Source organism: Peromyscus leucopus, chromosome 1, assembly GCF_004664715.2.
Source record: "Peromyscus leucopus breed LL Stock chromosome 1, UCI_PerLeu_2.1, whole genome shotgun sequence".
NCBI lineage: Eukaryota > Metazoa > Chordata > Mammalia > Rodentia > Cricetidae > Peromyscus > Peromyscus leucopus.
In genome coordinates this window covers 40,514,569-40,538,527 of record NC_051063.1, presented here as the reverse complement: position 1 = coordinate 40,538,527, position 23,959 = coordinate 40,514,569, and the positions used below count along the sequence as shown (strand labels likewise).

Sequence of the window (23,959 nt, the reverse complement as noted above, 5' to 3'; positions counted from 1 at the left end):
AACTCTCTTGCCCTCGTGGGAATCTCTGAGTCTGTGTCAAGGTCCTGTGCCAAGGATGGCTGGGTCTGACTCTCCCCACCGGAACAAGGAGCATCTTTTTTAAGGTATATTATTGTCCTTAGGGCATGTGTGTGAGAGTGCACGTGCCTCAGGAGGCCAGAAGACTGCTTCTGATCCCCTGGAGCTGGAGGTACAAATGGGGTGGGGGGACCCAGCACATTCTGGCTCGCAGTCTGAGAGTACAGTCCATCAAGGCAGGAGCTAGAGGCTGCCGGTCACGTGGTGCTCAGCTCACTTCCTTCTTTTTTATTTAGTTTGAACCCCCAGCCTGTGGAATGATCTTGCCACATTTAGGTACATCTTCTCAGCTTAGTTAACATATTCTAGCAATTCAGACATGTCCAAAGATTTGTCTCCTAGGTAATTCTAAATTCTGTCAAGTTGACAATTGATACTAACCATCACACCTGCCCATCCATAACTTAATGACACCTTTCCCCGTTTTTTGGACACAGGGTCTCATGTAGCCCAGGCTGGCTCAAATACTCTTTTTTTTTTTTTTTTTGTTTGTTTTTCGAGACAGGGTTTCTCTGTGTAGCTTTGCTCCTTTCCTGGATCAAATACTCTTTATAGCCAAGGATGACTCTGATCCTCCTGCTTCTACCTCCTTGGGCTGGGATTATAGGCATGCACCATTACACTTGATTTTTAAACAACACTTAATTTTTTTTTCACTTTTTAAAAACTTATTATTCTATTATCAGCTTGATATAGTATAAATTATTAACTAATTGTGAAATGTTTCATTGAGGCTTGCCAAGTAATTGAGTAAAACCAAAACTTATTATTAAAATTTTTTGAGATTTATTTATTTTATTTTATGTGTGGGTGTTTTGCCTGCATATATATCTGGACACCATATTCATGCAGTGCCTGCAGAGGCCAGAAGAGGGCATCAGATCCCCTTGGACTTAGAGTTACAAATGGTTTTTAGTCCTATGTAGGTGCCAGGTTCTCTGCAAGAGCAGCCTCTTTAACCACTGGGCCATCTCTCCTGCCCTTAACAGCACCTTTTAAGGGACCAGAGTCTTCTCAAAAATTCTGCTTCTTTTGTACTTTATTTAAATATTTGTTTCTGTGTATGTGTGTATACATGTTTGTACATGAGGAAGAACACATACCATGGCCCATGTGTGGAGATCAGAGGACAGACTGCACCCAGCTTTTACATGGATCCTAAGCTCCATGTAAAAGGCTTGTGGCATAGTTAGACCAGTCCAGCCAGTTCACAGCCCCGTGCGTTTACTCATTATTATTATTTTGTTGTTGTTTTGTAACAGGGTGTCATGTGGCCCTGTTGGCCTTAAACTTACAATGTTGCTGAGGATGACCTTGTACTCTTGGTATTCTTGCCTTTGCCTCCTGAGCCTGAAATTCTAGGCACGTATCATCTCTTTTTTTGAGCTAGGTTCACCTGACTCTCTCAGGGATCTGCTGGTCTCTGCCACCTGAATGCTGGGATTAAAGGCACGCGCCACTGTTCCTGTCCTCTCGATCTGGTGTAAAGTCTGGTGGGGTTAAATATGTGTACTGTTCTGTAAACACCATCACCTCCACCTCCAGTTTCTCATTTTCCCAAACTGAAAGTCTAGATCAGTAACTCTCTGGTTCTCGTGGCCCCTAGTCCCTGGTGACTGTCACTTTACCTTTAGTCTCTATGAACTTGATCATTCTAGTTGTCTTAGATAAATAAAATCTATAATATTTGTCCCTTGTAAATGGTATATTTTATCTAGCACAGTGTCTTCCAGGTTCATTTGTGATGTAGTTTGCTTCAGAACTTTTTTTCTTTTTAATTTTTTAAAAATTTATTTACTAGGTTTCACTATGTGGCCCCAGATGGCTGCAGCTCATTACATAGACCAGGCTGGCCTTGAATTTACAGAGCTCCATCTGCTTCTAATTCCCAAGTGTTGGGATTAAATGTGCGCACCATCCTGCCTGACAGAAGTTCCTTCCTTTTTAAGATGAGATGATATTGTATTTATACATGGTATTTTGCTTACCCATTCATATGCTGCTGTGACCTGCATGGCTTTGGGATTGACCTGACTAGGGTGGGGAATAGAGAAACTCCAGACACACATACAGGAAACTGTGATCAGGTGGGTCGTGTGCTCTGATGGAGAAACAGCAGCAGTCTGGAAGCTTCATGCTTTTATTACACACACTGAATGAGGAGGTGGCCTAGCTGATGTTAGCGGGGGTTCCTGTGGAAGAGCAGCCCCAGGCTGCTGTCATCAGGAGGAGGAGGCTGTGACTGGACTTTCTGCACAGACTCTCAACATCCATACCCCATCAGGGGAAGGCCTTTTGGCCTGACCCAGGGAAGGCCTTGCCATCCCCGTGGATCTGAGTGTCTCTTCAGGCTCTCTTGGCATGGCAACATGCCACATTGTCACTTTTTGCAATGCATCATCCATCCATACAAGGATGCATTCACTCCCCACAGTCTGCCCACAAGCTCTTGAGTTTATTGCTGCACGGCATCGTGTTTATTTATTGACCCTGCATGCCATCGAGTAATGCTTGTATCTGGTGATGCGTACAGGGGTGCACACACAGCTAGCGGATCCCTGCTTTTAGTTCTTCTGTGTTTGTCCCCCGTGTTAGTTCATGATAACTCTGTTTTTATTTATTTAGGTTTTTTTTTGAGGAACTGATTCAACTTAGTTTTTATAGAAACAGCAATTTTCTTTCCTTATCCTGTCTCCTCAAGTTCAACTGCTCTGATGTTCTTAATACAGCTTTATCGAAGTCTGACATATAATGTACCACACATATCTGTACAATTTGATGTGTTTTGACACATGTGTATATATCTGTGAAGTTTTCAGCACCATCAAGCTAGGGGACATCTCTGTCACTCTCAGAAGTGTCCTTGTGCCTTTAGGGGTCCCCCCAACTGCTGCTGCTCTTATCTTTCCTGCCCCCCCACCTTCATACTCAAGGATCTGCTGCCTTTTGCTGTAGTTTGGTTGGCATTTTTAGAGTTAGATATAAATGGAATCATAGAGGATGCTCTCTCTCTTCCTCCAGCTTCTCCAACTCAGTACAGTTGTCTTGGGATTCATCCAGAATGCTGGGCTGTCTACTGATAGTCTGGTGCCTTTCATTGCTGGGTGGTATTTCATGGCATGGATGTGGCTGAATGTACCTGCTCATCTGTTGATGGGTATGTGGGTTGCTTTCAGTGTGGAACCAATATGAAGACCCTAAAAGAGGATTTGCTTTTCAAGCCTGTGCATAGACATGCTTGTCTGTTTCTTGATGATGGAATGTCTCAGTTACACTTGGTATGGGCACATCTAACTATTTTTGTTTTGATGACAGGGCCTCATATATCCCAGGCTGGCCTCAAATGTGCCATGTAGCTGAGAATGACCTTGACTTTCTTTTAATATTTTTATTTATTATTATTATTGCGTTTGTGTGCATGAATGTAAGGGAGGGGGCATGTGTGTCTGAGAGCACTGTGGAGGTCAGTACAGCTCTGTGGAGTTGGTTCTTCCACCTTTGTGTGGGCTCCAGGGCCAGGTCTGCTCGGCAAAGACTTTTACCCACAGGCCCCAGACCTTGAACTTCTGGTTCTCCCATTTCCACCTTTGAACTGTAACCCTGGGTGGCGGGTTGTACCTCCGTGGCTGGAGTAGAGCCTGGGCATCGCCTGGGCATTGCATGCTAGGTAAGCCCTTAACCAAATATGTTTAACTTCTGAAAAATTGAAAGTGTGTGTGTGGTGTGTGTGTGTGTGTGTGTGTGTGTGTGTGAGAGAGAGAGAGAGAGAGAGAGAGAGAGAGAGAGAGAGAGAGAGAGAGAGAGAGAGACCGTCAGAGCAAGTGCACACACCCTGGTATGCAGGCCAGACAGCTTCCAGGAGTGGGTTCACTCTTTGAACTGTGTGCTCCAGGGACTGAACTCAGGTCACCAGGCTAGCATGGCAAGTGCTTTGACCCTCTGAGCCATCTTGCCAGCCCTGAGTATGTTTAACTTTTAAATGAAGGGCTTAAATATTTTCTGAAATGGTTAAACCATTTTACATTTTCCCTAGCGGTGTATGAGATAGGTGTGAGTTCTGATTTCTCTGTCTTCACCGATACTTGTTAACTTTGGCCATTCTAGCAGATGTGTAGGGAATCTCATTATAGTTTGAGTTTGCATTTCCCATTCACTAATTATATTGAGCAGGTCCCACGTGCTTTTTATGCCATCCAGTGGGTACTTTGGTGAAGTGTCTGTTTAATTTTGCTTGCTATATTTTATTGGGTTATTTTCCTATTGTTGAATTTTCAAAGCTCTTTATATATACAGGATTCCCAGCAGCTACCTCAGGCTGTCTATTGCATAACAACCCCTGCCCTGGACTGGCCTTACCAGTGAGGAGTGAGAATCCCTGACACAAACAGGACATCTGGGGTGGGGGCTCTTAAGTGAGCCAGGCCAGCTCTTCCACTTTTGGTAGGACTTCTTACTAGTCTAGTGATATGCCATGGCCATCAGAGGAATCCTAACCTGATGCACAGTCTCTGGAGGAAAGAGAATGACTTCTCTGGTACTTTCCTGAAGAGCAAGGAAACTATTTACTGTGTGTATGGAAGATGTCACCCAGCGGTCCTTACACCATGCCTTATTAGCTAGTTGTGGGCCACATGGTCAGTCTCTACCTAGTCACTGTAAGAGGGACAGAGTCACATGACTAGCAAGAACCAGTGGAGGTGGCATGTGAAGCATCTGGAAGCTTTAGCAACCACATCTGTCCTCAGGTATGGAACCTTGTGCTTTTAATCACAGAACTCGGGGTGGGGGCTGTGGTGGGGGTGGGAGTGGGGGTGGGGGCGGGGTGGGGGGTGGGGGTGGGGGCAGGGGCAGGGGCAGGGTTTGGACTGAGGCAAGAGGACCTTGAGTTTAAGGCTATCCTGGACTACATAATGGGTTCAGTGCCAGCCTGGGCAACATATTGAGACCCTGTCTCCCCAAACCAAAGACTAGGCATGTAGCTCAGTGGTAGAGTCCTTGTCTAACGTATGCCAGGCCCTGAGTTCTCTCTGTTCATTAGACTGGGTGGGATGTGGATATTAGTCATTTTCTAACTTCCAGAGGTGATGCTGATGTGGAGCCGGTGTTGAGAATTGTGCCATCTTGGACCAGTACAGATGTTGGAGAGTCCACCACCATGTCCATGATGGTCTTGTTGAATACAAGTGACGTAAACGAATCACCTGACCTCCTACAACCTCACTTTCCCCTATCTGTCCAATGGGACCAGCCCTCCTTAATAGTTCCTGTGAAGACTGAACGAGCCCATGGGAGCTGGCAGGCTTTGTGCCCACTGATACCTAAGGGGTGGCCACTTAGCCCTTCATTCAACTTCCCTCCTGCCAGGAATAGCCAGGGGAGAGATTTTGCTTGAGCTCAGCTTCCTGTCTGTCATTAAATGAAAAAGACTGAGAAGCTGCAGGCAATCACAGTGGACTTTTTTCTTCTCGGAAGGTGTGGGCTTGAGCAAAATGCTATAAATGGATCATGCAGACGACTGGAGGTGCTCTTCCCACTGCTGCCTTAGTCAGGAGAGCCTGGGGAGGTGCTAGGTGCAGGGCATTCATGGCTCTTCCTTGGGGTCCTGCAGTGGGTGGAGGGGGCTGGCGAATGCGCCTCTGTGGCCTGCAGGAAAGATGGTCAGATAAAGCTGTGTATTCAGCCTCCTCAGTGTACAGGACCTAAGTGAGTCACAGGCTGGGGCTGCCAACATGTAAGGGAATGAGGAGGGCCACCCTTTGGGCTATGTGGTAATAGGTCTGTGATCTGTCATTTTGTGGTCCTACTGTGCCCACAGGGGCCACAGTGAGCATGGAGGCAGGACCCACAGGGGCCACAGTGGGCATGGAGGCAGGAAGGGCAACCTATAGGCAACAGACTGGAGGCTGGAAAGTAGAGATGTGTCAAAGCCAAGACTGTATACCACCAGTTCCGGTCTCCCCTCAGTTCTAATCTTTGTTTTCTCCTTACCTGTGTAAAATACTCTTGGCAGAACTATAGGATGCCACCATGTTAGGGTCTAGGCATCCATGTTGCTCCAAGTATGGGAAAGTCCCTGCAGAGCTGGCCTGACTTGGATGGACAGCTCTGCGGAGGACTCTGCCTTGGGTGGGCAGCTCTGCCTTGGGGCTTTGGGATGATCTCAAAGCAGTGGGATAAAAGTAAGCTGGAGGCTTGGAGTGACCAGCGTGGGAAGGATGTGGGAAGGAGTAGGGGAACAGTGTTCAGAGTCACAGGCCTTTGAGATGTGACTGTTCTAGGACTCATGACTTGTGTTCATGGAATACTTTAGTGGGAGGGTGGATATCATGGTCAATGAGGGCAGATCCATGGGTTGGGTGGGGCCAATTCAGAGAGTACCAAATGCTTCCCTGAGAGATCAAATATATTCTCAGGTGCTCAGGAACCACCAGAAGCTCTTAGAGACAGAAAGACCAGCCTGTCAACCCTATAGAGGCAGCAAAAGTGACAGTAAGTCCCAGTCAGGATGATGTTGGTGGCTTGAGCTCTGGGAGGAGCTGGAGGATGGAAGGAATTGATTTGTAGCCACACAGCCACACAGAGGGGCAAGTGTTTGGGTGATGATGTCAGCAGCTATGTGTCTTTTTGATGGTGGTGGTGGGGAACAAGATTTCCCTGTGTAGCCCTGGCTGTTCTGGAACTCACTTGGTAGACCAGGCTGGCCTTGAACTCATAGAGATCCTTCTGCCAGTGCCCCTGGAGTGCTGGGACTAAAAGTGTGCACTACCACCACTGAGACAGATGTGTGTCTTAATCTTAGCTTAGCTGCTCTGTACCTATGAGACCCCACCAAGTATTCAGTGTCCCTAAGCCTCAGTGTTCTCATTGAGGGTGCCAAGTTCCCAGTGATGGCCTCTTCTTCTGGGGCCCAGGGCAGGTATTTCAAGATGACAGCGGCAGATGTAATTTTCTTAGTTGATTTGTGTATTAGTTACTTGTCTTATTGCTGTGACAAAAGTAACCTGAGGAAGAACAATTTATTTTGACTTACAACTCTGAGTTGGAACTGTTCCAAGGGATACAGTCTCTCATGTCAGATGGTGACAGGAAGCAAAATGTGGCTGGTCACATTGTATCCACAGTCAGGAAGCCAAAAGTGGCTTTTAACATTGTATTCACAGTCAGGAAGCAAAAAGTGGCTTTTAACATTGTATCCACAGTCAGGAATCAGAAAGTGGCTGGTCACATTGTATCCACAGTCAGGAAGCAAAATGTGGCTGGTCACATTGTATCCACAGTCAGAAAGTAAAAAGTGGCTTTAAACATTGTATCCACAGTCAGGAAACAGAAAGTGGATGGTCAATTTGTATCCATAGTTAGGAAGCAAAAAGTGGCTGGTTACATTGTATCCACAGTCAGGAAGAAAAAAGTAGGTGGTTACATTGTATCCACTGTCAGGAAGCAAAAAAAAAAAGGTGGGTGGTTACATTGTATCAGGAAGCAAAAAGTGGTTGGTCACATTGTATCCAGTCAGGAACCAGAGATGAATGCTATGTTAAGCTTGCTTTCTGAGTTTTAAAAAGTCTGAGACCCCAGACTGTTGAATGGCACCACCCCATGTAGGATGGGCCCTCCCACCTTAATTAATCTAATCTAGGAAATCCCTCACGAACAGGCCCAGAGATTTGTTTCCATGGTGACTCTAAATCCAACTAAAATGACCACAAAAGTTAACCACCACAGTGTTTACTTGTCTTGGTTCCTGCTTTATTTTTATATGAGAGGAATGTACATACATATGTACATTCTCAAGTACATACAAATCCTTCAGGGAAGCCTCCATGGGATGACGAAGTGGAAGGCTAAAGTGTCTTAGGTAGCTGGTAGAAATGCTCTAGGTAGAGAGAGGGACATGAGTTTAAATCCAACTCTCTGCTGCTTCCCACTCTGTGTTCCTGTATCCTTAACAGTAAGATGGGGACATGATGGGGCATTTATGTGACTGGGGCTCCATCTAGACTACACTCCCTGGGACTTCCAGGTTGTTCTGGACACACTGCCTAAGGGACCTTGTTTCTTCCTTCTCTCTCTCTAGCCAGTAGGTACTGTGCTCAGCCCTGTTTTTCAGAAGAGAAAATGAGTACCTGAGGTTTTTTTTTTTTTTTTTTTTTTTTTTTTTTGGTTTTTTGAGACAGTGTTTCTCTGTGTAGCTTTGCACCTTTCCTGAAACTCGCTTTGGAGACCAGGCTGGCCTTGAACTCACAGAGATCTGCCTGGCTCTGCCTCCCGAGTGCTGGGATTAAAGGTGTGCGCCACCACCGCCCAGCGGGTACCTGAGTTTTGAAACTAGGTAGCTGGAGTCACTCAAGGGCCTCCTTTGGTGAGGACCCATGCAGAGACTACAGGTAGCAGCAACTATTGGAGTCACAGCTGCTGGCATTTGACTGCCAGTGGCTTTCCTAGGAGTGTCTGGTCCTAGAGTCAGGGCTCATGTGGGTCCTGGGCCATCACTCTGTTGTGCTGCCGCCGCCCATTGACTGGGGGAGCAAGCTGGAGAAAGAGACCCTGCAGAATCCAGGAGCAAGCGGAGGCCTGTCTCAGCTGCCTCTGAGCTCTGCTGTCCTCTGCAAACCTTGGAGGAACAGGGAGAAGGACAAAGCCAGAGACTCAGGCATCATACAGGCTGCGGGAGGTCCAGGGGGTATTCCCAGATTTGGGGTGGTTTCAGCTGTGTAGAGGCCTGGCACCAAAAGGGATGGGTCTTGGGAGCCTTGGCTGAGCTAGAGGACCCAAAATTGTGTGTGTATGTGCGCATGTGCATGTGAGTGTCATGGAGAGAGGGATGGGGGAGGGTTCCTCCCTGTAGAGGAGGTCTTTATCCTCCCAACATCAGCTGCCAGCTTGTCTTATAATCCAGCAGGGATCAGTCGGGTGCATTCCTGCATCTCCGATGCAGGAGGTTTATTCCCGGGCATATGTTCTATCTCCTACGTCACTCTGGCATCCTCACCGCTTTTCCTTCCCCCATGAACATCACATTGTCTGCCTTTCCTTACCTTCCCCAGAAAGGTTGTGTTCTAGGGACGAATCTTACTGACTCTAGCTGACAATTTATTACTTGTGACTGGGACAAGGGCTGGCTTCCAGTTTAAAATTCATTCCACTCTGACCAAAACCAGAGCACTAACCAGGTGACGAGGGACAGTGCTTAATCTCCCTTCTTAGCTGAACTGGCTGCTGGCCAGCCCTGTGACATGGCATTTGCATACATAGCAAGCGTTTATCAATAACATGTAAAGCCGAGAGCTGTGCTTGATGAGGGAGGTTTAGGGCTGAGCAAAGGTTGGTGACAGGAAATGGCACTTGCTGAAGCAGGTCCTCCGTTTCTCCTGCCCAGAGTAACACAGTCTGGGCTCACACACAGCTAGCTTCCCAAGTCTCTCCTTTCCCTGGGTGGGGCAGGGACCATCACTCCTCCGGTCCCCCCTGCATTCCCGCCTCAGCAGTGACCAGGCAGCTTGCCTTTCAGATGTGTCCTTTGCTCCTCACTAGTACCTCTCTCATGTTATGTCCCCATTAGAGAAGTGACCTCAGAGGAGTCCAGTGCTTTGCCCTGTCACATGATGGCTGTAAGGCCAGAGCTCCCGATCTCCCCATGGTTGGGGTGGGTACATCTATCTACCCCTCTTGGCGAGTGATAAAGATCTTATCTCAGGCAAACATTTGCTTGGGGGTTTTGTGGGTGTGGGTTCCAGTTGGCACGCTATGTCCTGGGAATAGGGATTAGGGTACCTCCTTGTTTGGGTCCTTTCTGCTTGGCATGGAAGGTGACCCCTCTGTGTAGTCCAGGGCAGCTAGGCTGCCTGTGAGGCTTGGAAGTGGGCAGTGTGAGCAGGTGTGTTTGTGTCTTGGAGGGTCTCGGAAAGTGCAGCTGGCATGAGCCCGAGGCTGGGAGGAGCTAGGAGGGGCACCCAACTCCAGGTTGTTTGCTCAGATTCTCTTTCAGCCTCCACCCCCGCTCCGCACCTGTTGTGTTCCCATCGTCCTGGGCAGCTGGCAGCTGTCACTGCTCAGGGCACCTGTCCCAGCCCCAGAGGACACCCTCTGGTCTCCATGGCGCCCGTTTCCCTACACTGTGGCTTTTGTAGTCTCTGCCCTTCTTCTGGCTCTTTGTCTTCATCTCTGCCGTTCTCTTTCAGACTCCAGGTAGCAACCTGTGTTTTTCTTGGGTCTGGATGTAGAAGGAGTTTGGGGGGTGCACTTCCCTACTCCTCATTCTCCAGTTCCAGGCCCAGCGTAGTAGGTCAGTGTAGGGAGGATGGCCCTGGCAGGTCAGCACTAAGCCCGAAATACCTGGTGACTCACCATCTCAATCAAATTATCCTTTGTTCTTGATGGAAAGCAAAACAAAACAAAACCTCAGACACTGTAACCACCAGGAGCTGCCTTCCAGCTCCTCCTCAGCAGACTGACATGGCAGTCATTTCCCTTGCCTCATAAATGAGAACATACCCACCCTCCCTTCTGCCAGCTTAGTCTGTTATCTCTACTCTGAGTTTGCCTGCAGTCTACACCAAGTACAACCAGAGAAGACAAGAGTCCCGAGTTCAAGCCCTCACTCACCGTGCAGCCTTGAGAAAGCCCAGTTTTTTCAGCCTCCTTTAATGCATCTGTAAGGTGGGCTCAGGTCTCCTCTGCCAGCCTCAGGGCAGGGGCTGGACCACTGTTCCCTGGAGGCCTTTTCCCCTTAGCCTGTGCGTCTGGTGGTGAGCTTGCTGTTTCCTTCTGCGGTCACTGGCTCTGCCTTTGGCTTTCAGCTCTGAGAGGGTGGATTTAGACAGGGGGGAGGTGTTGGGCCATAGGAAACAGGGATGAGAAAGGATGGAGTGAAGAAAAAGCTGAGCTGGGCAGCCCACCATGGAAGCTCATGAAGAAGGCAAGCTGCAGACTGGGTCATGCAGGCAGAGGGATGTGGCCTGGTGGGGAGCACCTCGTTTATTTTGGTTTTATTTTTATTTTTTGGAGCTAAACTAATTCTTCTCTCTTTTTCTACCATGTGGGCTGTGACTGGATCTCTGCTGCTCAGCCCTTAACTGCTGATCCATCTCACCATCCCTAGAATATTTTTATTAATTATTTATTTATTGTTTGTTTGTTTGTTTGTTTGTTTTTTGAGACAGAATTTCTCTATGTAACAGTCCTGCCCATCTTGGAACTCAATTTGTAGACCAGGCTGCCCTCAAACTCACAGAGATCCTCCTGTCTCTGCCTCCGTAGTGCTAGGAATTAAAGGTGTGTGCCACCACCGCCAGGCTATTATTTATTTATTTTTATGTGTTTGAGTATTTTGCCTGTATGTATGTATACTATGTGCATTCCTGGTTCCTGTGGAAGCCAGAAAGGGAGTGTAGGATCCCTTGGAACTGGAGTCACAGGTGATTGTGAGCCGCCATGTCGGTGCTGGGAATTGAACCCAGGTCCTCTGAAAGAGCAGCCAGTGCTCTTAACTACTGAGCCATCTCTCCAGCCCCCTAGGATATTTTCAATTTATTCTTCGGCAATTTCATATACGTATATATCTGGATCATACCTGCCTTCAGTTCCCACGTGTCACCCTCCTAGGCACTCCCTAAGACACCCTCTCTTACTTTTCTATCTGATTTTCTGACCCACTAAGTCCAATTAGTGTTGCCCACATGCATGGGGTGTGGGCTGTCCACTAGAGCATGGACAATCTTGTCCCAGGTGTGTGCTGAGCCGGCAGCGGTGCTGTGAGCCACCTTGGTTGACTTGCTGGCGGACTTGTGTGTTAGTTACTGCCCCGGCTTCGACAAGATGCTTGACAGAAAGCAACTTCAGGGAGGGAAAATTTATCTTGGCTTACAGCCCCTCATGGCGGGAAGGCGGCATGAGCATGAGCTGGCTGGTCACATTTGCCTCCTCAGTCAGGAAGTGGAGCGTGGACAGGAAGTGGGACTGGGCTCTAAGACATCAGGGCCAGAGTCACTGTCTTCCTCCAGGGAGGTGTCACTTCCTTGAAGATTCTTCACCCTTCAGAAAGGTTGAAGTGCTGGTCCCAGTGCTCAAACCCCTGAGCCTGTGGAAGGCATTTTGTACTCCGACCAGAGTGCCTCACCCCTTTCTCAGCCTCTGCTTGGTGTGACTGTGGAATGACGCATTGAACTATGGCCACAGACGCCCCTTCCCTGAGCCAGCATGGCTCGCTCTGTGATCGGTGATGGTTTCCGGATGCCAGGCGTGACCACCTGTTGGTTTTGAGGGTGAGGGGTGAGTCCTGCTTGCCATTGGTGCACAGTGGTGCACAGGGAAGCTTGCTGAGTGAATGAATGGTGCTCTCTTTATCCCTTCCAGTAAATAGACTCTTGATTAAGCGGAGGCTTATGTGGTACCCCAGTGAGTAAAACCTAGTAGGGATGCATCTCAGGCCCCGCCCCGAAGAAGGGATGCCACCTCCCCTCAGAACCGTGGCCGCTGCTCTGGGGAAGGCTGCATTGCCACCTCCGTCTGAAAACGGGGCAGCAGACCAGGTAGGAAGAACCACTTTTTTAAGGTGCTGTTCTAGAATGCCCTGGAGCCATCAAAGTGACCCCCAATTCTCAAATTTTCCTACCCCATCAAACAGGTTTCTAGCAATATAGCCCAGGCTGGCCTCAAGCTCACGATCCTCCTGCCTCCGTTTCCTGAGTGTTGGAATTACAGGTGTATGTCACCATGCCTGACTTCTATTTTATTTTTTCCACTGCCCACCTGAAGGACTCCTTGGCCCCCTGGCCACACCTGCCACCCCCTTGCTGACCCTGTCCTGTGAATGAACCCCGTTCTACTGTGAGCTGTTTTCTGAGTACCCCCTCTACAAGGCATGATGCGAGGCCCGAGGGGGAGTGGGGCGGGCCAGGTGCCGGCCCCATCCCTCCGGATGCCGCTGCTTTCTGCCCGGCACCTCTTGTCTCTTCCCACGCGTGCCCCACACCAGATGGCAGAGTGACCTTTTAGACATGTGTGTCTGGTCTTGCTGCCTCCCCCGCTGAAGCCTGTCAAGATTCCTGGTTGCTCTCAGGGAAATAGCCCGGTCCTCATTCTCTTTGTCCTGGCCCTGGTGCCGTTGGCCTGGCCCATATAGTCTTGCCAACAGCAAATTTCACTAGGGCTCTCCTACTGATCTTACTCTGTTCAGACCAGCCTTGCTTCTTGAATATGCTGGGCTCCTTACAGCCCACAGGCCTTTGCACATGTGGGTGCCGATTCTCTGCAGCATGCTCTTCCCTGTCCCACCTCCACAGCACATGGACATGAACCTACAGATCTTCCCCTGTTCTGGGTACTTTTCAGGAAAACCTGCCTTGAGCTCATAGAACCCGAATCCTGGGTTTCAGAACCCTTTTTCCAAAAAGTGCTCATATATTCTGCATGGTGGCTAATTGAGAAATGTCTGTGTCTCCCAGATCCCTGAGAGTTAGGACCTGCCTGTTGTAGCTCACGTCTCACCCTCACTGTGTAGGTCAGTGCTTGGCATGTAGCAGATGCTCACACGAGGGTCTCGTTCAGCATCTCCCCCTTTAATCCATGTATATGTGTGCATAGTGAGTATGCATGTGTGAATATATGGTCCACATGTGTGGGGGGGTGCACGTGTCTGCTTGTGTCTGCATGCATGTCTTCTGTATCAGAAGAAGCTGGGACACATAGACTAGGCCCTGACTGTCCCTGTGTTGGGCAGAATACAACAAGGATTAGGAGGGACATAGTTGTGGAGCTCAGAGGGGAGACAAGTTCCAAAAATGGGGACTTTACCTACAGCCCCAAGGAGGCTTCCTGGGAGGAGTTTCCCCAGTACTAGGCCCAGGGGAAGAGGGCATTTCCAGTGGGAGAAAGCAGGAGCCAGAGGATGAGCAAGGATGGCTGGGATGTGGGATGCTGAGCCATGAGAAGACTAGGTTGCCACATGGGAGAGGTTAGTAGCCCAGGGCCCAGCTGGGTATATTAAAAGACAGGCAGGAGCTAGGGGCCTCAGTGGGTAAAGTGCTTGTTGTCCAAACATGAGGACCAAATTTGGATCCCCAGAAGCCATGTAAAAGTTAGGCAGGCTTGGTGACTGCCCAGAATCCCAGAAGTGAGAGGCAGAGAAGGGCTAGCAAACTGGCCAGCTAGACCAGCTGATTGGGAGCTCTGGGTTCAAGTGAGAGATATTGTCTCAATAAACAAAGTGGAGAGTGATTGAGGAAGATTCCAGGCTCAACTTTAGACCTCCACACACATGCAGACACGTGCACCCCCCCACACATGTGGACCATATATTCACACATGCATACTCACCATGCACACATATACATGGATTAAAGGGGGAGGTGCTGGAACGAGACCCTCGTGTGTGTAACATGCTTAGAGTGTGCAGAGAACACCGCACGACTTTGCCTTATGACTGTGATCCCATGAATGGAGTGATCAAATGCCACAAAGGAAGGGGCTAGGGGAGTGTGTGTGTGTGTGTGTGTGTGTGTGTGTGTGTGTGTGTACCCACAAGTGAACATGTGCCAGTGTGAAGAGAGGTGCCTTGCACAGAATTCAGAGCCATGGCTTCTTCCAAATGAGGTCCCTGGCTGACAGAGAACCGCCATGCTGGCATTGGACACTCACACCCAGGGCTGGTCCAGCTTTCTAGCTGCTGGGCCCAATTAGCATTCTATCCATCCTTCTGTCAGGTTGGTGTGTGTGTGCAGTATGTGGGCAACAGCAGTGTCTTGAGCACCCCATAAACACTCACACCTGAGTTCCGCTGGATGTGGGGCAGCCCACACACTTCCCACGATGTTTCCCCCAGCTCTTTCTCCAGCCCCTGGCTTCCTATCTGTATCTTTCTCTAGGAACAGAGATCCTTACCCATAAGGACAGGGCCAGGGGTGGGGACTCTCCCCTCTCCTGGGGAGGTGTTTATCCTGGACGGAGTGTGGTGGATGGATAGGGAGAGTGTTTCCCAGACCTGCTCTGCGGAGATGTGCTGGGATCCTCAGGCAAGGGCTTCGCTTCTCGGAACACTCACCTTCTTTTCTGTAAAGTGGGTGTAAGAGTGGCTCACGCGCTGCTCCGTCCACCACAGTCCTCAGTGCACAGCTTGGCCCTTTTAATGGCCACTTGGGCTTCCTGCGTAGGTCAGGACTTTCCTCGCCAGCCTTCCTTGCCCCTCTGTCAGCATTTTCTTCTTCCCTGGGTGCAGGGTGGTGCCAGATTCCGCACCTTAAGATTCCTCCAGAAGCTGTGTGAGTCTGTGGGAGAATGCATGTAGTGTGTAGAGAGGAGATGGGTAAGTGGGCTCCATGGTGGTGCTTAGGACTGTGTGTGTGTGCGTGTGTTTGTGTGTACACGCACATGTCTGTGTTCATAGACATGTGGCATGGTGCAGGTCACATACTGTGCAGGTCGGTGTGGCCGTGCAAGGGTGTGGATGTGTATGGTTAAAAAGACAACTTGGCATGGGAGTAAGGACCTGGGTTCTGGCACCAAACCCCCTGGGTGCTCATCTCAGCCCTGCTACCCTCTAGTTAGCTCTCTCTTCATTGGCCTTCCAGCCTTTGGGAGGTGCTAGTGGTACCTGTCCATAATAGTACTGATGTGGACCTCATGGGTCAGCCTGCAAGACTGAAGGAATTAATCCTTGCCAAGTGCTTGCAGCAGAGTCTGGAAGAAGATAGAAATGGTGTGAGTTCTTTGCCCCGAAGCTCCCTAGCTTGACTGTGGTATCCTCAGGGCAGGGACAAAGTCAATATTGCTCTTATCCCATCCTTGACTTTACCGTAATCTGCATGGAGTGGCTTCTGATGTCCCCTGAATATTGAATGGCTGTTGGCTGTTGGCCTGGGTGACAGGGATGGTGTTGTGTGTATCTCCATATCCATGGGACAGTGTGTGTGTGTGTATGTGTGTGTGTGTGTGTGTGTGTGTGTGTGTGCATCTGTGTATAGTGTGTGCTCTGCTGGGGCATCTCCACTGCTTTCTGGAGCTTGGCTATTTCAGGAAGCCTCCAGTCTCCTCCTCCTTATGTAAATAAACATGACAGATCCCTTCGCCTGAACCAGCACGGAGGTGGGGGAGGCTCCCAGTGGGTGGGAGCTGGGAGGCAGCGAGCACAACCAGGGGGTGTGCGTGTGTGGCCGGCCGGCTGGCAGGCAGGCGTGTGCATGCAGGAGGGAGAGAGAGCGTGGGGGCGCAAAGGGGCCGCTTGGCCCTGCCATGCCGGCTGGCCGCGGGGGAGGACAGGGGGAAGGAGGAGGGGAGCCGGAGGCCAGGGCTGCTCGGTGACGAGGCCAGCCGGCCAAACGGAGGTGGCCAAACTGCCCGCGGCCTGAGATGGGGGGACAGATCACACGGAACACTCTCCACGGTAAGGCCCCAGTGGATGTCTGGGGTTCCACCTACCCTGACCCTGGGGACCACTGGGAGGCTGGAGTGGAGAGGCACTGGGGTTACTCAAGTCCCTGTCCTGTCACTCTTCAGCGGGTTTTGGGGCCTGTGTGTGTGTGTGTGTGTGTGTGTGTGTGTGTGTGTGTCTTGGGGGGTGTTTGGGTGGTTAGCACTGTGACTGGAAAAATAAGGATGTCTAGGGAAAGCTGGAAGGTCAGACATCTGAGTTTCCCTGCAAAGTGGCCTTGTCCTCTTACCAGGGTATGGACAGCCCCTGAGTGGAATGTGAAGTCCTGGGTATCCCAAGAGTACTTCTCACAGGGACTGAGGCAAATCACACTTAGACAACTGAGGAGACATTTTCTGGGTGTTGGAGGTGGTCTGGGAGAGACTCATGGGCACCCTGTGTGCATACACAATGTCTGTGCGTGTGACTTTGCATTGGAGGTATCTGTGGGTGTGTCCCTGTGCCAGCTTGTGCCTGAGCACACAGGTGTGTCAGTGGCAGCCTGAGCCTGACCTGGTTCTCCAGGAGAGGTGACTGAGTTTCTGGCAGTCCGACCCACAAGCAGGGGCATGAGGGAGGGGGAAGAAGCGGGCTGGTGGGCATCTTATTTGCTGGGCTCCTGCTTGCTTGGATTCCTGTCTTCTGGACTGCACGGTTCTTGTGCTGTGGTCTTGGGAGCAACATGGCTAATGTGGCAGCAGACCCAGAGGGGGACCCTTCCTTGAAACAAAGGGGGCTCCTCTACGGACTGTCTGGAGTCAGAGTCCCTACCTCAAGGCCCTGTGACCTTCCCTGTAAGGCAGGGATACTGGAAGGTGTGCATCCTCCATCTGCTGAGTCCTATTGGGCATCAAGGAACCTGGGAGAAGCCCAGGCAGGAAGGAGAGCCGTGGAAGGAGCCACTTAGAAAGCATGGCTGGTGGCTGATGGCCAGGTGGTTGCCCTCTTCCAGGCTCTGGACATTGGGATAGTAATTTCTATCAAATTAGGTGAAGATGTAGGAAAAGCAGATGACTGATGCTCTGAAAAGGAAATGTATTTTGTTCTGGGTCTGGAGGGCCAAGGGCAGGTGGAAGGTCCTAGAAGATACATAAGCTGGAGTCTGCTGGGGCAGTGTCAGGGACCTGGGCTTTGGCCTGAGACTTGGAATGGGCTGACCTGGGCCTGCTCGCCTATGGCCCAGGCTCCCTGTTGGCAGAGGGTCTGGAACCAGCTGACATTTTCCACTGGGGTCAGACCTGGGCAGGCTTGGGGACCGGGCAGGACAGAAAGGCCCTTGGAACACGTGGCCACTGTCCTCTGGCTGCCTTGGAGCTGAAGAGCCACAAGTACAGGAAGTCCCAAGAGTTTCCCAGCTCATGCTCTTGAGTAGAGGACATCGCTGTGATGAGGATGGGGTCGGGCGCATCTCAGTGTTCTGGATCGTTGGCGGGACTAACAGGGCTGCTCTCCCAGGGCTCCTGTGAGGAGTGCGGAGATTGGGTGAAATGAGCATGCAAAGGGGAGGAAATCGAGAGGGCTCGGAGAAGCAGTCTGGGTCCAGGCAGGGTCCTTCTCCTTCAGGTGTCCCATGTCACAAGGGACAGGAACATAATTGGGTGGACATTAGGCGGGGTACCCTTGGTGAGTGTTAATCAAGTCTCTCATTTACCTGCTTCCCTTCTCTGTCAAGTCAGGCCTCTCTCCTCAGCTTGCCGTGGCTGTCGCCTTAGCTGCCATTACGTGAGTAGTGGGCGTGTGGATGCGTGTGCCGGTGTCCAACAGTATCCCCGCAAACCCTGCCCATCTGTCCTCACATGACCGTACCCTCGTATGCCTTCCTGTCCTGCATACTGACTGCCCTGTGGCTCTGGTTCTGCCTCCCTTTGGAAGGTGAACAGGGATTAGGGGAAGGCACAGACTGGCTGCTTTCTACAGGTTCTCCTACTCTGCGTGGGCCGCTTGGGCCCCGAAAGTCAGTCACACGGCCCTTGATAGCATTTTCAAAAGCCTTGGGTTTTTCATTTGTTTCAAGCCCAAATATTTTGGATTGCTGGGTGACAACAAGTGACGGGCGGTGGCAAGCGCTGACCTTGCACTCTGGGTTGGGTTTTATCTGCAGTGTGTGTGCATGACGTCATGTTTTGGGTATCTGTGTATTTGGTGTCCACAGATGGTATAGCTGTGTTTTGAATCCCTATTTGTGTACCCGTGTGGTGTGTCTTTGTATATTGAAGAGACTGTGTTGTTCTTATTATAAGCAACCATGCTTATGGTACCCTGTGATGGCGGCATGCCTGTGTGTGTGTGTGTGTGTGTGTGTGTGTGTGTGTGTGTGTGTGTGTGTTGGGTTGGTAAAATGGATTCCAGCTCTGGGAGTACCCTGGCAGGGGACCAACGGGCAGGATGAATTCCCATTTGGAAAATGGTGTCTGTGGTTGTGTGCTCTGTCTCTTTCCCTAGGTAGGTTTCTGGGGCTGTGCCTGCTCTCGGTCTGAAGGGCAGGCTGCTGGGGTGGACAGTGTGGAGGGCAGCAGGACACTGAGAGGTGTCCCGTTCTCCTTTCTTCCCTCTTCTCCTCACTTCCTCCTTTATCTTCCTGTAGTGTTCATCAGGTCAGGGAATGGACCCTTGTTTGAGGGGTGACATGCCAGTGACATCCAGGTGGCCCACCTGCAGCTCGGTCTCTAGACATCATGTGCTCAAGCATCACAGGATGTGAGGGTTCAGTGAGAGATGGAGCCCCACTCATCATGGAGGGAGACGACGTTGTCCAAAAGGGAAGTGGCTGGCTGAGGGCGCACAGTTGGTGTCTCAGAAGAGACATGTGGTCTTGTCTCACCAGACCGACTCCTTCCTTTCCCTTCATAGTTCTATAATCCTGAGAGCTGCAGGAGGGGCGGCGGCCTCCCATGGCCTTATGGGCCCTGAGATTAGCACAGAGCCGCTGCAGGAGAAGGGAATTAGATGCTCAGAGCCTGGGGCTGTGGAGGCACTGAGCCTTGGGTCTCAGGGTGGTCTCAGCAAACAGGCTGTTCTTGCTTAATTCAGCCCAGTGCCTGGCCTTCAGTGGGCACCAGAGGCCTTGGTCTGTAGGGAGAGAGAGGAGGGTGGCATACAGGCCTGGTTTGGAGCTGAAGCAGGTATGGAAGTGTCAGGGAGCCAAGAAAGGGTGAGGCTGAACGGGGCACCTGGGTGATGAGGCCAGGAACGCTGTAGGGGGAAAGGGAGGGAGACATTTCCTAGGTGAAAGCTAGAAGCTGCTCCATTTTTGCTGGCTAGTGCCTGAGCTGGTCCCTGGATTGGGGTGGGAAGGTCTGTCGGCAGGGTGGGCATCAGGATCAGCTTAGCTGATCTGGAGTTCTCCTGGCAGCATACTTGGCACATGAGCATCCACGAAGGCTTCATGGAGGGTCTTCTGTCCACATGTGTGTGCTAGAATGTACATGGGCATATACCCTGCTGCCCCTCTACCCTCGGTCCTGGTGGGTCCCCAGGACAATGTTCCCTAGGTATTCATGGCCACTAACTTGCATACCCATCAGCTGCCTAGAAGTGACTAGTGGGGTCCAGCCCACACTGGAGGGGAGAGCCCAGGAAAGGCATGAAGTCTAGGAGGTAGATGGGGGGTACCAGGGACCAGGCAGTGGTGCTTCCTATAGACACCCACCTTGTAGGGTGGGAACATGAAAGAGACTGGGTATGAAGGATCTCAGATGCAGGAACTGGTACACACACAGAGAGAGAGCAGACTCTCGTGGAACTCTTTCTCCTTCTCCAGTAACCATGTGTGTGTGCAAAGTGGGTGTGGCACCACGTGGGCGGGGATCGATGTGAGCTTTCCCTTGTCCCAGACCTAGCCTTGGGGTAGTCCTGGGAGCATGGGGACAGTGACAGCAGGCTGAGTCATCTGGAAATTCCCTTGTGGAACCTTGAGGTAGAACAGGAAGAGGGAGAGATGGACTGGTCTCCCTCCCAGGTGATGGTATCAGCCGTGCAGCCGCTGGCTGCCGGGAACATCTGATTGGGAGGTCACCCTGAGTGAGTGAGTGTGTAATGGTGGGCCGGAAGCTCAGCTCAGAGACGAACTTCGTCTATGGGGTGCTGTTCCTTCCCCTTCCACATCGTCATGGCCCCCTTCAGTGCTACAGACAGCTTCAGGACATGCCATATGCACTGTCAGGTTTTTTTTGGGGGGGGAGGGATAATGGGGTGCCAGCGTGGCTCTTCATGCTGGGTCATGACAGCAAGAGCGTACAAGACGGAGAGATCTCCGGCTGGGCTCAGGGAGGGCAGAAGGCAGGAGACAGGCTGAGTAGACCAGCTGGCTTGCTGGGGCAGCGAGGAGCCCACGCGCAGTGGGACAGGTTCCGAGCTCCGGGCTCATCGATGCGACCTTGGCAAGTCATTTGTTTTCAGGGACTGCTCTGAAAACCGTGAACCAGGACCGTCAAGATGGCATCATCTGCTGCTGCATAATCTATGACCCCCAAGCCCCATTGCCTGAAACTGCAAGCATTTAACCTGCTGCTCACGGCTTCTGGGCCCTGGAATCCTGTGGCTTCCCTGGGGCCTCAGGGCCCCAGCTTCTCTTTCCCGAGGGTGCACGGAGGCTGCAGCCTCATCCGAAGGCTTGCCTGGAGAGGAGCCACACCAAGATTACTCACAATTACTGGCAGTCCTTGAGCTTCCCCACATCTCCCTACCGGCACGGCAGCTGGCCTCTCCAGAGGGAATAATTCCGGAGAGGATAGTAACAGCCGAGGCAGAAGTAACAGTCCTACAGCCCAATGGGAGTGCAGTTTCCCTTCTTCAGCTGTGGTCTACTTTAGAAGCCCACACTGAAGGGCAAGGGCCACACGTGGGCAAGAGGGCCCAGGGGCCAAGATGGTCCTCTTGGGCCCCGTTCAGTAGAGATGCTTTTCACAGACACCCACTTCGCAGGGTGTGGGAAGGTGAGGCAGGCTGGGCAGGTAAGGCGAAGACTGGTCCAGGAGAGCCATCCCTCAGGGATCTCCTTCTTCTTGCCAGCAGTGTGGGGCTGGTGAAGGGTCCTGGACTGGCAGGGCTATAGTCGAGTATGCAGCGTGGGATCTTGGGAAGAAAAGGAAGTGACTCCCTTCGTTGTCTAATGTCCTCATGAGCCACCAGAGAGGGCAAGGTACAAAGCAAGTGCTTCGATGAAAGAGCCACACCCTAGCACAGTGGTTCTCAACCCGTGGGTCACAGTCCCTCTAGGGCTGGCTGATCCTTTAATAGGGGTCGCATAAGACCACTGGAAACACAGCGTTTCCATTAAGATTCAGTAGTAAAATTACGTTCTGAAGTAGCATCGAAAGTAACTTTATGGTGGGGGTCACCACAACGTGAGGAACTGTATTAGGGGTGTCAGCATCAGGAGGGTGAGACCCACTGGCCCAGCAGTTCGTTTCATCGTTTTGTTTGAGCCTCTGTTCTGTGCTCAGAGCAGAACATTGGAACATGGCAGGGAACAAGATGGCAGCCCTTCCCCCAGGGATCCTCACGGGTCCCTGTCCATCATGGGAAAGGGTAGATACGAGGAATCTTACTGCCCTTCCCAGTCAGGAAGCCGCTCTGTGGAAGGCAGAGAGTCATCGCAGGGACTTTGCTCAGCTCTTGCAAAGATACATATGCCCAGAACCACTGGATGCAGAATTGCCGAGGGAAAGCACCCTATAACGAGAGTGCCCCGGGGTGACCCAGGGTTTCGAAGTCCTATGTGGTGAGGGACACTCTGTTTGGGGGTAGATAGGTCCCCAGAAGTCCATATCAGTGTCCAAGAGAGACTTCTGAAAGACCTTAAAGTCTGCAGGACGAGCAAGAAAATGGCCAGTCCACAGTGGGCGGAGGAAGGAAGGGTTCGAAGCTGAGAAATGGATGGAGCCATGCCTGAAGGTGAGGCCACCGGGGAAACGGAGACCTTCAGGGAAGCCACGTACACTTCCGCCCAGCCTGACAGTTATTCTCCATCACCTGTCTCCTACCTCCTGGCCCCTTTCTCCTGCAGAGGGAGCCCTGGTCAGAGAATGCATACAAGCCTGTCTGAGTCGGGCCGGGTGTGCCGCGGGGTCTGAGACTAGGGCTGCATCCGGGAGAAGGCAAGGCTGCAGAGTCTGGCTCTCTGCAGATAAAATAAATGGACACTCCCTACCACAGTTGTCACTTTATTTAAAACAAAACTTGACACTGGACTCAGGTGTTAAAATTTGGAAAATTGTTTTGAATCAGTGTGCTCATCAGGTCCTCACAACAGCTGGGAGAAGTGAGCAAGGAGGTTATGGCCTCCTTTTTTTTTTTTTTAAGATTTTTTTTTATTTTAAACTATACATGTTTCTCTCTCCCTCTCTTTCTCCCCCCCCCCCGTGTGTGTGTGTGTGTGTGTGTGTGTGTGTGTGTGTGTGTGTGTGTTGGGAGGTATGTGCCCACAAATGCAGATACCTGATGAGGCCAGAGTTAGGCGTGATTGTGAGCAGCCTAAAGCGGGTGCTGAAACAGAACTCAGGTCCTCTGCAAGAACAGTACATATCCTCAGCCATCTCTGCAGCCCCAGGAGCCTCTTTTTATAAAGAACTCAAGGTCTGAAGTAGAAAAGCACCTTGCCTCAAGTCACAGTTTTGCAGCCTGGCTAGAGTTTGAACTGAAGGCCTCCCGCTTCCTGCTCCCCCTCCCACCCCTCACTGCTCCCCTCCCAACTCCTCCACACCCCCCACCCGAAAGCAAGCTAGGCTTTGTAGGAGGTGAAGAAGAGGCCAGCACTTGTATTCAGGGCCAAGGTTCAGAACAAGGTAGTCTCAAAAGCCATGGGGCTCAGCTGGGCCTTGGAAGCCTGGGGAGGTTTGCAGAAGTTCAGGTGGGGCTGGGAAAGAAGGGGTGTGGTCAGGGGGACCAGGTGGGGCAGAGGTCACGGAAGCGGGAAGGCATGGAGTGGTGTGCCTTGCAATGATTATACAACAGTGACCACTTTCTGAGCTGTCCCTACATCGTCTTGTTTGATCCCATGAAGACTGTGGTGACCCCATTTCACAGATGGGAAAGCTGAGGCTCCACACAGTATCCACACACAGGGCAAGGTGGGTGAGCTTGTGGATAGCTAGGATTGAGCTCAGATCTGGTGCCCTCTGCACTTTAGAGACCACAAGTGTAAATTAACTTCTGCAGGTCTGTGTCAGGTGACATTTAGGGAAAGTCAGGACACCGCCCAGTGTGTGGCCCAGCAGGGTTAGTGCTGCCTCCCACACCCGCCCTGTTCCTTGGCTGCTCTGTCATCCGACTCCACAGTAATCCTGGGCAGAGCTGGGTGGGGGCCGTGAGGTTCTTCTCTCCAGAGGTGGGTCAGGCCTGTGCTGACAGCTTGCATGCTCAAGAAAGACAGGGCCCTGGGGGAGTCTCACTCCTTATCAGCGTCAGCAGGGGCCCTCGTGGGGGCTCCCATGAGCTTGTAAACTTGTCACTACAGGGCTGTCTTGGGCATCTGCTGGG

General features: G+C 51.2%; 1 protein-coding gene across 2 annotated transcripts in view; it reads left to right on the top strand.

Moving 5' to 3' along the window:
* Positions 1-23,959, top strand: part of Neurl1 (neuralized E3 ubiquitin protein ligase 1) — an 80,733-nt gene that overhangs the window by 31,007 nt on the left and 25,767 nt on the right. Inside the window, exon 1 of one of the 2 annotated variants that reach the window (XM_028874664.2) lies at positions 16,163-16,453. The exons of the other annotated variant lie outside the window; for it this stretch is intronic. Coding sequence (XP_028730497.1) covers positions 16,420-16,453 — 34 coding nt within the window. The 5' untranslated portion in view covers positions 16,163-16,419. Of the gene's footprint in view, positions 1-16,162; positions 16,454-23,959 lie in introns of those variants that run through there. 2 annotated transcript variants of the gene reach the window in all.